This window comes from Pituophis catenifer, unplaced genomic scaffold, assembly GCF_029215685.1.
Source record: "Pituophis catenifer annectens isolate HBS135680 unplaced genomic scaffold, rPitCat1.0.hap2 SCAF_4, whole genome shotgun sequence".
NCBI classification, from domain to species: Eukaryota; Metazoa; Chordata; class Lepidosauria; order Squamata; family Colubridae; genus Pituophis; species Pituophis catenifer.
Window position 1 is genome coordinate 56,328,596 of NW_027256884.1, and position 14,130 is coordinate 56,342,725.

Sequence of the window (14,130 nt, forward strand, 5' to 3'; positions counted from 1 at the left end):
AAAGATACCATGATTGCCTGGGGGAGGAATTTTGGATACTCGATTCCTTTAGAAAAATGGCAACAAATGTGGGGGGGGGAAATATTAAAATGACTACGGCAATGTCTTTCAAGGAAAATGTATATAAAATGTTGAATAGGTGGCACCTCCCACCAGCAAGAATTGCTAAAATGTTTCCGGGAGCATCAGAGTTATGTGGGAAATGTGGGAAAACCAAAGGTACGTATTTCCATCAATAGTGGACTTGTATAATGGCAAAGAAGTATTGGAGAAGGATTAGGAATTGGATTAAGGAAATTACTAATGTGGACCTCCAATGGAAACCTGAGATATATTTACTAGGTATTCGCCCAGAGGGGCTGAGTAAGAAAAAATGGTATTTCGCTGCGCACTCAAGACCCTATTGTTTCGCCAGGCTGGGTTAGCAATATAATTTTAAATTGGATGTTTTAAATTTTTGGGGTTTTAAATTAAGCCAAATTTATTTAATATTTTTAAATTATTTTAAATTGATGTTTATTCTGTTTTTAATTAGGCTGTACACCGCCCTGAGTCCTTCGGGAGAAGGGCGGTATAGAAATAAAATTATTATTATTATTATTATTATTATTATTATTATTATTATTATTATTATCTCACTCTACATATTTTAGTTGCAGCTAGAATAGCGTTCGCCCAACAGTGGAAAGAAAAAGAGATACCAGCTAGTGCCCAAATTATAAATAAAGTATTAGAGTGCGCTGAGGTGGACAGAATGACATATATGTTGAAAGAAAAAGATGATTCTGCATTTTTTTAAAGTTGGGACAGTTGGTATTGGTGGTTGAATAAAAGGATTGAGATGAAGTGAGGGCCTAAGTCAATATGAGGAGAGATATATTTATCTGGATTGAAAGATAATTGTATGAAAACCATATTTGGGGATTTTTTACTTTATTCTGTGTTGTGGGCATAATTATTTATTAATGAAGGCAGGAATATTATCTGCCGGGATAGACGTGTTTGTATATTTAGTGTTATGAATGGGGGAGGGAGGGAGGGGAATGTATGGTTTTTGTTTTTATGTATAATCAATGTTTTTGTCTTATGTGGATTTTAACTTGGAAAAATTAATAAAATTTATTTAAAAAAAAAAGAAAAAGAAAATATTATATGTTTTTATTCATTTGTTTATTTAAAGTTTAACCTAAAATGTGAGCCTATAAGACATAAGTGCATGTACTATAGCTCTGTAGGTACCCTCTATATTATTTAGTTCAGGAATGTCAAACTCGTGTTGTCACGTTGTCATGTGACATATCACAACTTTTTTTTTCTTTACTAAAACAGGAGTGATGCATCTGGCCCGCGGGCTACAAGTTTGACACCCAGGTTTAGTTGGATCACAAATCATAATTCCACTGGTTGTTTTTAATCAGTTCTAATCTGAGTTGATATAAGTATCTGTTAGTAGAGGTTTTACATAAAACTTTTTGAAACTTCTTTTTTCTAGGACGGGGTCTTCAAACTTTTTAAATAAGGGGCCAATTCACGGTCCTTCATACTGTTGGGGGGCTGGACCGGCTGGGTGGGCGTGGCTAGGCGGTCAAGTGACTGGGTGGGCATGGCCAATTTAGCACTCCATTAAACAATACACACAAATTAAACTTTAATTTGTTTTGCTCCTGGGGGTGTTTTATTTGCATGTTCCTCTTTTGGTTGACTTTTCTTTTTACTAGATCATTTTTTAAGTTGTTTAAGAGTCTAGTGGTCTGCTTCAGGAAACTCAGTTTGCAGCAATTCTTCTCAGCCCCCAGGAGTTTACAATCAACAATTCTCTCTTTCTCTATCTCTCTCTGTCTCTCTCTCTCTCTCATTCCTTCTGTCTACTGGAGGCAGGGGAGGTAAAAAACGGGGCGTGCGAACGCCCCAAGAGGCCTCGGTGTGCCCTTTTTTGGCCTGCAGAGTGCTACTGGAGGTGGGGGAGGCCAAAAACGGGCCTGTTTTTGCTGGCAGTAACACTCTGCCGGTCAAAAAGTGAGCCTTGGTACTACAGTGGTTTAAAGCACCCTGTTATTAACACAGCTGCCTGCAATTTACTGCTGGTTCGAATCTCTCCAAGGCTCAAGGTTGACTCAGCCTTCCATCCTTTCTAAGGTAGGTTAAATGAGGACCCAGTTTGTGGGGGCAATAAGCTGACTTTGTATAAAATATACAAAAGTATGAAGGCTATTGCTGAGCACATTGTAAGCCGCCCTGAGTCTCCGGAGAAGGGCGGCATATAAATCAAATTAAAAAAAAATAAAAAAAAAAAATGGGGTGAGCAGAGGCCTCCCGGGATGTCCACATGCCCCATTTTTTGCCTCCCCCACCTCCAGTAGCACATTGCAGGCCAAAAATGGGGCGTGCAGAGACCTCCCGGGGCATCCATGTGCCTCGTTTTTGGCCTCCCCTGACCTCCAGTAGCACTCTGCAGGCCAAAACTGTTGGCCTTACCTTGCAGTTCCAGCCCGTGGAGCTCACGAAGGTAAGTTGTGCGCTCGCCCGAAGGGAGTGGGCCAGTAGGTGGGCGGGGCTATGTGGGCGGGGCCACCTCATGGTCCTGCTTGGGCCGGATCAATGGCTTTGGCGGGCTGTATCCGGGCCGTAGTTTGAGGACCCCTGTTCTAGGATGTATAATGTTTTATGGCTTGACTTTGTTCAGTTTCTTTAATTCACCATCTAAATAGTCTGGAATTCATTTTAATTTGTAAGTCTAAATGGTTTCCATCATCACAACTTCCCCCCCAAAGAGTTATAATTTGATTCCTGAATTGTATTGCATTTTCAGTAGGAATCTTCATTTGATTTCTATCTTTTCTATACCTTTCTGGTCCTTTCTTTGAACTTCTAAGAAATGTCTTAGTCTCTGTGTGTGGGGTGTGTGTGTGTGTGTGTGTGTGTGTGTTTGTGTGTGCCAGGGAGAGAGGAAGAGAAGAGAAAATTCATCTCATTCCATGCTCTGTTCTAGTTAATCTTGCTACACTGAAAATAATTCAATTATATGGAGCACAGTCTGTATGGGAAGGAAGATTGGATTCAAATGATCATCATATTATAGAACTGATGTTGCCTCAAGTATATTTAAAAGGAAGTTACTTGTAAATAAACATATTGCTGACAGTATTAAATCAGGCCATCAGTTTATGTTGCTCACTGAAATATTTTTCCATGAATGCATGTAATATAATAAGAGTAGTTTCAGAATTACTAGATTAGTATATTAAATGATATATCTTCTTTTTGTTCCTAATTGCAGTTCTATCATAAAATTCTGCTCTGTAAAATGTTTTATGTTAATATTGCTACAGCTAGACTTGAAGTACAATGAAATCCTACAATGTTTTGTTGTTATTAAATCATTTAATTTGGTTAATATCTCAGTTGCTATGGAAAGGCAATATTTTGTATCGTTCTAGTTCTGTTGTCCATTACAATACAAGAAAAATGAGTTGAGTTTTTCATAACATTAATAACATTAATATATTCAATATTTAAATAGATGTTGGGGATTATAAAATTCATTCACTTCTTAGATAATTTTTATGAAATTAATAACAATTTTTGCTTTTAAAATCTAGGTACAATTGGCCATGTAGCTCATGGAAAATCAACAGTAGTAAAAGCCATTTCTGGAGTTCACACAGTCAGATTCAAAAATGAACTGGAAAGAAATATCACTATCAAGCTGGGCTATGCCAATGCTAAGGTTTGTCACTACTTTACATCTAATCAAATAAAACGTTTTTATTTGAGCCATCATCTTGTTTTATCTAAATTCAGCTGATCGCTGGTAAAGACTTACTGTCTTTTCTCTGCAGATTTACAAGCTTGATGATCCAAATTGTTCTCGACCAGAATGTTACCGATCCTGTGGGAGCAGTACACCTGATGAATTCCCTACAGATATTCCTGGGACCAAAGGCAATTTTAAATTAGTCAGGTGACAAGTCTAGTTCAACATGATTTGTTTTTTTATACATAAATTTTGTGTGAAATTATATGTAAGTAAGTAGGCATAGTTAAACTTTGATTTCACTAGAAGACTTTTTTTCAAAACTTTTCAAAAACTTTTGCTGATTATGATAGACCCCTTCAAACAAATATAATTTCAGAATGACTGTATCATATAGGAATCATGAGAAAAATGAAATTAACATTTAATGACTATAATGTATTTAATCATATAATATTCCAACGCACTCCATGAGTTCAATAGGACCAAAAATGTTTTGTTGCTGATTTTCATTTGTTATTTTTAGTGATTAGACATGGAATCAGTGTATTGATAATCTTAACTGAACATTTCCATAAATTCCTTTGTGTTTTGTTTATTTGTAATTATGTTATATACCTCAAGTCATTAATGTTTATATTTGAAACAAAACATATATTAGAAAAAAATTAAAATATATTTATATATTCCCTAGACCAGTGATGGCTAACCTTTTTGCCATCGCGTGCCAAAAGCGAGAGGAGTGGGGGGGGTCGGGTGCGCATGTGCCCACACCCATAATTCAATGTGCCCCGTGAGTGCGCTTGTGACCCCCCCGCCCCACGCTTTTGGCATGCGATGGCATGGTGGGCCCATTTTTCACCCTCCCCAGGTTCCAGAGGCTTTCTTGGAGCCAGGGGAGGGTGAAAACTGCCTTCCCCACCCCTCCGGAGGCTAGAAACGGCCCATTTGCCAACTTCTGGTGGGCCCAGAAGGCCCGAAAATCAGCTGGCCTGCATGCGCACTGGAGCTGAGCTAGGGCAACGCTCACATGCCCACCGATATGGCTCCACGTGCCACCGATTTGCCATCATGGTCCTAGACAATACAAATCGGTTTTATTAAACTCATAAAATATGTTAATACATGGCACAGGGGGAAAAAAGGGCATGTGTACATCACACACACATGCACATGCACACAAAACATACTTATAGTGCAATATGTTAGTTAAAAACAAGTTAGTTAAAATGTTACGGAAAATTAAATCTGTGAAAGCTGTTGTCTATTAGAATCTTTTTTTAATCAAGTTTTTTTTTATTGAAAAAGTTTTAAAACAAACACATTTTCCCCACAACCCCCCCTCCCAACCCCTCCCTCCCCCTCCCCGACTTCCCAGAGCAGAACACAAGGTATTTCTATTGACCTTTAACAATAAGCTAAATTGCATAACCAATCATTAAACTAACACCCCTATAAAAAAATTTCTTAACCCCCCATATATAAAATCCTATTTCTTAAACATAATACTTCTAATATCACTTATATAACGCTTATACAAATAAAAGAAATCATTCATAAGCTATTTGATATTTTTTGGTCTGATACTTATTTTGTATATAATCAATCCATCTTCTCCAGTCCTGTATGTACCTTTCTTGTGTGTGATCCTTCAGATATGCTGAAATTTTAGCCATTTCAGCTAAATTAGTTACTTTCAATATCCAGTCATCAATAGTAGGCAAAAAGTCCTTCTTCCAGTATTGTGCTACCAACAATCTTGCTGCTGTTATCAAGTTCAAAATCAATTTAGTCTCTGCAACTGTACAGTCCGTAGTTATACCCAGTAAGAACAACTGTGGAGTAAATTTCAGTCTCTTTTTAAGAATATTCTGCATCACCCACCAAATCTTTATCCAAAATGCTTTGATTTTTCTACAAGTCCACCATATATGATAATAAGTTGCATCATCACAGTCACATCTCCAACATTTAGCTTGCACATTAGAATACATACATGATAATTTTTTAGGATCTAAATGCCATCTATAAAACATTTTATAAAAATTTTCTCTTAAATTTTGTGCTGTGTAAATTTCACATTTCTAATCCAAATCTTTTCCCAAGTCTCCATCATTACTGGCTCTTGAAAATTTTGTGCCCATTTAATCATACAGTCTTTAACCAATTCCGTCTCAGAATCTATTTCCAATAAAGCATTATACAACCTTTTAATATGCATTTGTTTTTGATCTCTAATTTGTTTTACCAAATTCTCCTCATTTTGCACAAAGCCAGTTTTTTGATCTTCCTTCCATCTAGCTTGAAGTTGACCGTACTGAAACCATGTATAAATTATACCTTCTTCTCTCAGTATATCTAAAGATTTCAAATACATTACCCCCCTTTCCATAATAAGAAGCTCTTTATAGGTAATCACCTCCTGTTTTTGTTCTATACTTATATTTTCTATTGCATGTCTAGGATTTGCCCATAAAGATATCTTATAATTTAACTTATATTGATATTTTTTCCAAACCCTTAACAAAGCATTTCTTAATATATGAACCTTAAATACTTTATCCACTTTTTTGTCATATAACAAATAGGCATGCCATCCATATAACAAATCATAACCTTCTAAATTCAAAATTCTCCCCTCAGTTAAATTAAACCAATCACTAATTTGTGATAAAACCGCTGCTTCATAATATAATCTTAAATTAGGCATTTTAAGACCCCCTCTTTCACGTGTATCTTGTATAATTTTCATTTTTATTCTGGGTTTTTTCCCAGCCCAAATAAAAGTATTAACACCTTTCTGCCATTCTCTCAGATTTTCATCTTTCTTAAGCACAGGTATCATTTGGAACAAAAATAAAAATCTAGGTAAAATTCATTTTAATTGCTGCAATTCTTCCCAATAAAGACAACTGTAATTTTTTCCAGTTTTCCATATCCTTCTGTACCTTCTGCCAAAGAACCTCATAATTGTTTTTGTATAATTTTGTATTTGAAGCTGCTATGTATCCCCCTAGATATTTAACCTTTTTAACTATTTCAAAATCTGTTAATCTTGCTAGTTTATCTCTTTCAAGTAAAGTCATATTTTTAACTATCATCTTTGTCTTATGTGAATTAACTTTAAATCCTGATACTTTCCCGTATTGATCAATTATATCCAATATATATGGAGCCGACTCTATAGGTTGGGATAAAGTAATAACCAAGTCATCTGCAAATGCTCTTAATCTATAATTTTGTTGTCTAATTATAATACCCTTCAATTTTTCTGAATCACGTATCTTGTTCAATAGTACCTCCAAAGTCAAAATAAATAATAGTGGGGACAGAGGACACCCCTGCCTTGTTCCTTTCTCAATTTTAAAAGCCTCTGTTAAACCTCCATTAACTATAATTTGTGCTGTTTGCTGCTGGTATATCGCTCTAATTGATTGTGTAAAATATTCCCCAAAGTGCATTTTCTCTATTATTTTGAACAAAAATTGCCAGTTCAAACGATCAAATGCCTTCTCTGCATCCAAAAATATAAACGCTGCAGGGACTTGATTATTTTTTTCCAAATATTCCAGTAAGTTTACAATTTGTCTAACATTATATCTCATTTGTCTCCCTTTTATAAACCCTGATTGATCATTGTGAATTATTTGTTGCATAACTGGCATTAATCTATTAGCTAATATTTTAGCAAAAATCTTATAATCAGTATTCAGAAGTGAAATTGGCCTGAAATTCTCAGGTTTAATGGAATTTTGGTCCTCCTTTGGAATTAGTGAGACAAAGGCTGTTTTCCAAGAAGGTGGTACTCCTCCTCCTACTTGTATTTTATTAAATAAAATTTTGAGTGGTTCTAACATTTCAGATTGTAAATGTTTATAATAAACAGCTGTTAGTCCATCTGTTCCCGGAGCCTTACCTATTTTTAATTGTTTAATTGCCCCAACAATTTCCTCGGAAGTTATTGGCTGATTCAATCTCTCTCTCTGTTCCAGCGTTAATTCAGGAATCTCCATCTTTAAATATCTATCAATATCAGCATCTTGAATTGCATCTTTAGCATATAACTTTGTATAAAACTCCAAAAAAGCCTTTTTTATTAAATTCTGTTGATAAATCTCTTTACCTCTAAATTCTATCTTGTCTATAACACGTGATTTCTGTTTTTTCCTCATCGTGTAAGCCAACCATCTTTAATCAAGTTTTATTGATTCTCCCCCCCCCCCCATTCACCCGCATATTTTATGAACAGAGTATTGGTCATATCATATCTTATACAACTTATCATATCCAAATACATTTTACTTAGGTACAATTTCTGCCAAAATCTTCTTTTTCCTTGTTTTTTAATCATATCTTAATATTTCTAGCTGTCTATCTAGACCTGCTCCAGTCCGGCTTCCAGCCTGGGCACAGCACAGAAACGGCATTGGTCGCGTTGGTGGATGATCTCTGGAGGGCTCGGGATAGGGGTTGTTTCTCTATCCTGGTCCTGTTAGATCTCTCAGCGGTTTTTGATACCATCGACCATGGTATGTTGCACCGGTTGAAGGGGCTGGGGGTGGGGGGCACCGTTCTGCGGTAGTTCTCCTACCTCTCTGACCGGTCGCAATCTGTGTTGATGGGGGCAGCAGTCGACCCCGAGGCGCCTTGTTTGTGGGGTGCCACAAGGGTCGATCCTCTCGCCCCTTCTGTTCAACATTTATGTAAAGCCGCTGGGTGAGATCATCCGTGGCTTTGGGGTGGAGTTCCATCAGTACGCTGACGACACTCAGCTGTACATCTCCACCCCAGGCCACCCCAACGATGCCCTTGAAGTGATGTCCCAGTGCCTGGAGGCCGTGCGGGCCTGGATGGGGAGAAACAGGCTCCGACTCAACCCTTCCAAGACCGAGTGGCTGTGGCTTCCGGCGTTCCAATATAGCCAGCTGGTGCCATCGCTGGCTATTGGGGGCGAATCACTGACCCCCACGGAGAGGGCTCGCAACTTAGGCGTCCTCCTGGATGCACGGCTGTCTTTAGAAGAGCATATGACGGCCATGGCCAGGGGGGCTTTTTATCAGGTTCGCCTGATACGCCAGTTGCGTCCCTTTCTGGATCGGGACTCCCTACGCACGGTCACTCAAGCACTCGTCACTTCCCGCCTGGACTACTGCAATGCTCTCTACATGGGGCTCCCCTTGGGGTGCACCCGGAGGCTGCAGTTGGTCCAGAATGCGGCCGCGCGGGGGATTATGGGAGCAACGCGGCGCTCACATATAACACCTCTCCTGCGCGAACTGCACTGGCTTCCTGTGGTCTTCTGGGTGCGCTTCAAGGTGTTGGTGACCACCTTTAAAGCGCTCCATGGCTTAGGGCCGGGGTATTTGTGAGACTGCCTTCTGCCGCCAATAGCCTCCCACCGACCGGTTCGTTCGCACAGAGAGGGCCTCCTCAGGGTGCCGTCGGCCAGACAGTGCCGGCTGGCGACCCCCAGGGGGAAAGCCTTCTCTGTGGCAGCACCTGCCCTCTGGAATGACCTGCTCCCTGAGATACGCACGATATCAGACCTCCGGACTTTTCGTCGGGCCCTGAAAACGCACTTATTCCATCTAGCCGGGCTGGCTTGATCCCATCCTCTCAGTTTTTAATTGAATTCGGTTTTAATTGGGTTATCTTAAATCCGGGTCAAAATTATTTAATTGTTTTTTAAAATGTTTTTAAATTTTATATGCTATGTTTTATCCTGGCTGAGTCCCGCAGGACAAGGGCGGTATAGAAATAAAATAAAATAAATAAATAAAAATAAATTTCTATGCTTATTTATATAAACAACATCTTCATTCACCCTCAAGTTCTAATTTCTCTACTTTTACTCATATTTATTCTCTTTTCTTTTTTTAATAATTCATTCTTTATCCTAATACATTTAAACGTGTTCGGGTTGCCTTTCTTCCATTTCATCTGTTTTATTGTACAGCAATCTTTCTTCTCATTCTCTTCCGTCTCCCTCCCTTCTTTTATCCTTCCTACTTCCTTCTTTCCTCCTCTCCTACTCCTTCCCTACTTCCCCTTTCTTTCTCCTACTCCTCCTCTCTTTCTCCCTATCTTTCTCTCTATTTTATATTAAACAGCATATTTCTTCTTTTTTTTTCTTACCCACATTTCATTTCATCCTTACTTATATCCCTTTTACAATAATTATATATTTCTTCTAAATTACTTTTTATATACAATTTCTACTACTAATATCCTTCTCTTAAATCAACATTAATTTCCTTTCTGCTATCCCTTTTTAACCATTTTCTTTTAATCTCTCCACAATTCCATTTCTTGATATTTTCCTCCCTTTCTCCCATTCTCTTATCTTCTTCTTTTTCTTATATCTCCCTTTCTGCCTCCTTTCTCTAATTTTTACTCCTTTAATTTTCCCTCTCAATATTTTCCCATTTCCTTCTCTTCTCTTCTTTTTTGAGAGACATTCCCCCTATCCATTTTTATTCTCTCACTGTCAATCCCAGTGTAATCATCTATATCTTTATTTTCAATTATTTCCTTTTCAATATTGTCTTCTTGCTTCTCTAGCTTCTCATTCATATTTTCTCTTTCCTTTTTTTACATTCTAACCAGTCCTCTGCTTCTTTATTTCCCTTAAAAGCTTCTCTTATCTTTTTGAAACATCTCCCTTAGTTTCTCATACTCATCCTCCCAATTTTCCATGTTATCAATTTAAAGGGCAAGGATTTTAAAATTTGTTACTTTTGTTTGCATATAATTCAAATTCAAGTCCATATAATGTCTTTTTTCTTTCCAAATAGTGTCCAATTCAAATATTCATTTAAACCAGCGGTTCTCAACCTGGGGGTCGCGACCCCTTTGGGGGTCGAACGGCCATTTCACAGGGGTCGCCAAAGCCCTCTCTCGCCCCCCCACACCTTCACTCACCCTCTCTCTCTGCTCTGTTGGATCGCCGGCCGTTCGCTTACCCCACCCACTCCCAATCTATTGCTGCCTCCGGAATCCCAGCTGATGGCTAGAGGAAAAAAAACTCTTTAAATTCTTGCCGCGGGGCTTCAAAGGGCCGCCCTATAGCCAGTGGTGCAGCCCAACTGTTTGTTAAATTGCTGGCTTGCCCCGCCCCTCCGCACCACTATTTATTGCCAATAAATAGTGGTGGGCGAGGGGCGGGCGAGCCAGCAATTTAACAAATGGTTCAGTGTTTTTTTGTAATTTTATTGGCCTGCGGAGCTTCAACATAGGCTAATTAGCCCTTGATTAGATCGGCTCCCGACTCTCAGCTGATTTGTCTCAGCTGTTTTGCTCAGGGCTCTGCTGCTTCCTTGCAAAGAGTCCTGGAGCAGATTTTTTTTCCCCTAGCTATCCTGAAAAACGAAACTGAAACTGCTTTGCTGTTGCTGCAACGTTTGAAAATTAGGCAGGCAGATTTCTTTTCTTTTTCCTCACCAAAAAAGGTAGGTGCAAACAATGGGAAATTTAGGGAAAAAGAGGAGAGTTCAAGATTTTAAAACACACACAAAAAAAGCTCTATTTAACTAGGGAATTGTAATAATTGAGATACTATTAATTGTATATTTCTGAAAGCAGAAATGGTTAAGTTGTGGTTTGGAGGAATATATGGGGGAAATTATTTGGTTTATTATTATTGGTAAATATAATTAATTGATTTGTAAGAAATTGGATTGCATGGAAATAATTGGAATATTCTTGTTCATATTGATTAATATACAAAAAAGATAGTTATATAACTAATTGATTTATATTAAAATGTTGAATTTGTATTAAACAACTAATATTACATAATTAACCAATGTGAGGATGGATATAAAATTATATGACAATGGGAAGGGGTATAATATAGAATAGAAGGGAAAAATTGAATTTGATTAAGATTAGAGATGAGGATGAAGGGTAATATTGGTTTTTTACAAAAATAGATGAGGAATAAATATGGCAAAAAGGAAATATAGAAATTGTAAATTTAATTGAAATGACTAAACACTGTTTAAATTTGTGAATTGGCCAAATACTCTGTTCAAAGAAAATACATTGTATGTTTGTATGTGTGTTTCTAATTATTGTTATTTATTCATATTTGTTCTCTTTTATTCTTTAAAGTTTAACAATTCATTCTTTATCTTAATATCTTTATATTTGTTTGGGGTTGGCTTTCTTCCCTTTCATCTTTTTTATTGTACAGCAATCTTTCTCCTCAAACCTACCACCTCTCTCTTTTCTTTCCTTCTTACTTTCTCTTCCTCCCCCTCTTCTTCTCCTCCCTACTTCCTCTTCCTTTCTCCTTCTCCTCCTCTCTTCCTCCCTCTCTTACCGTCCCTCCTACTCTAATTTCCCTTCCCTTCCTTCATCCCTCTCTATTGCTGTATCCTTTTATGCATATGGACTACTCAGAGGGCTGAAAAAGTTATTTCTGACTGGTCCTCGCACTTTTGACCAGTCCTCGAACTTACGACTGTCCTCACATTTTGCGTTTTTGCCCTGTCTTGTCACCATGGTGAAGAGAAGCAGTTGTGAAATGAGTGACATGGTTGTTAAGAATGCTGCACGGGCATAAATATGAGGATGGTCATAAGTGTGAGGACCAGTCAAAAGTGTGAGGATCTGTCAGAAATGACTTTTTTCAGCTCTTTTTCAGCTTTTTTCAGCTTTTTTTCAGTAGTCCCTATACACATAGCCATGGCCATCCGGTCACATGACCAGCTAGCCACGCCCACCCAGTCACATGACCTCCAAGCCACGCCCACAAAATAAGCCACGCCCACAGAACCGGTAGTAAAAAAGTTTAGAATCCACCCCTAGCTGGGGGTCACCACAACATGAGGAACTGTATTAAAGGGTGGCGGGAAGGTTGAGAACCACTGATTTAAACCATTCCAGTTTTAGTCTTTGTTCTTTTTACTTCTTTTGAAATCGTGCTCCAGTTGTTTAAACAAACACTCCTTCAGTATTTTCCCAAGGTGGTCTAAATAAACTTAGTGCGATGCTTTCTTTTCACCAGTAGATGTCTTTCTCCTATTCACAAATCCCCTGACAACAAAGTATTAATTGTAAATCCACAAAAATAGTTACTTCCTCTTCTCCAAATTAAGTCCTTTTGTTGTTTAAAGAATACTTCTCTGTTTTCTTTTTCTTATCTTATTTTTAATTTCTTCCAAGTCCAGTTTTAAATCCAGGTGGAAGGTTCTTTTTAGGGCTTTAGTTATAAAGTTCCTCTTTTTTTTCCACTTGAATTCCCGAGTGCCAATTAGCCGCTAATTACGCGTTGGGACTTCTTTCAAGCTTTAAAAAAAAAAATTTTCTTCTTACCTGTGAGTTGGCCAATCACTCACCCGGTAACAATACTCTGTTCAATCTCCGCTCCTGCTCAGATCTTAGTCTGGTTGCCCCAGCTTGTAGTGGTCGTAATGGCTGCCTCCCCCACCGCCGGGTCAAAAAGCTGCCTCCAACCTTCTGAGGAACTTGCCTGTTCCTCTTGGCCTTCTGAGGCGCCTCTCTCTCTCCCCTGTCCCTCCAAGACAGTTCCGGTCCGAAGACTCCCCAACAGCAGTTTGTCTGGCTGGGTTTTTGCGAAGCTCATCGGAGCTTTGCTATTTCCCATTCAGTATCGCCACGACACTTCCGGTTCCCTCGTCTATTAGAATCTTGTAGTCTCTCAAGATACATCTTTTTTCCACATTTATTATAATATGTCAAAATTCATGTAATACTTTTTTGAGGAAATATTATTTATGGTTATTCTTTTTTTCCCTTTCCTTATATTATAGACATGTCTCTTTCGTGGATTGTCCTGGCCATGACATTTTGATGGCTACTATGTTGAATGGAGCAGCTGTCATGGATGCAGCTTTACTGTTAATAGGTAATTATTAGTGTAGGAGTTTGATATTGCAATAGATCCATGACATTATTGTGGCTAAAGAATTTTACTGTTAATATCATGCTTTCAAGTTACATTATGTCATGTTATGCTGGAGAAGGAAACACTCTGGAAGGATGCATTTTTAAAAATATAATGGAAAGTAGCTATTGGGACAAAGAGGGCAGGGAAATGAGTGACCACCAGTAGAGAAAGCCAAATAATTCTCATTCCATTATTTTTCTTAGCAATAACTAAGAAGATTCAAGCACTGCTTTGTAATCATCAAATGTATTGCCTGATTGAATTTAATAAAATTTTAAAGCAAGTTAATATATTATGTGCTACTTTCTCTGCTGGAAAAATCGGTAGTGTCTACATCTCCTTTTCCATATAAACCTATGTTCCAATTAACTGGTCATTCCTGAACAAGAAAAGGCAAAGAGAATGGTGTCAGAAGTATGCATTTAGATCATGGAGAGCTGCACACCTCATATTCCATTCAAAC

The 14,130-nt window shown here is 38.1% G+C and overlaps 1 protein-coding gene across 1 annotated transcript in view; it reads left to right on the top strand.

Moving 5' to 3' along the window:
• EIF2S3 (eukaryotic translation initiation factor 2 subunit gamma) overlaps window positions 1-14,130 on the top strand; it is a 40,808-nt gene that overhangs the window by 11,531 nt on the left and 15,147 nt on the right. Inside the window, exons 3-5 of the mRNA XM_070944096.1 lie at window positions 3,600-3,727; window positions 3,840-3,961; window positions 13,531-13,625. Coding sequence (XP_070800197.1) covers window positions 3,600-3,727; window positions 3,840-3,961; window positions 13,531-13,625 — 345 coding nt within the window. The remainder of the gene's footprint in view (window positions 1-3,599; window positions 3,728-3,839; window positions 3,962-13,530; window positions 13,626-14,130) is intronic.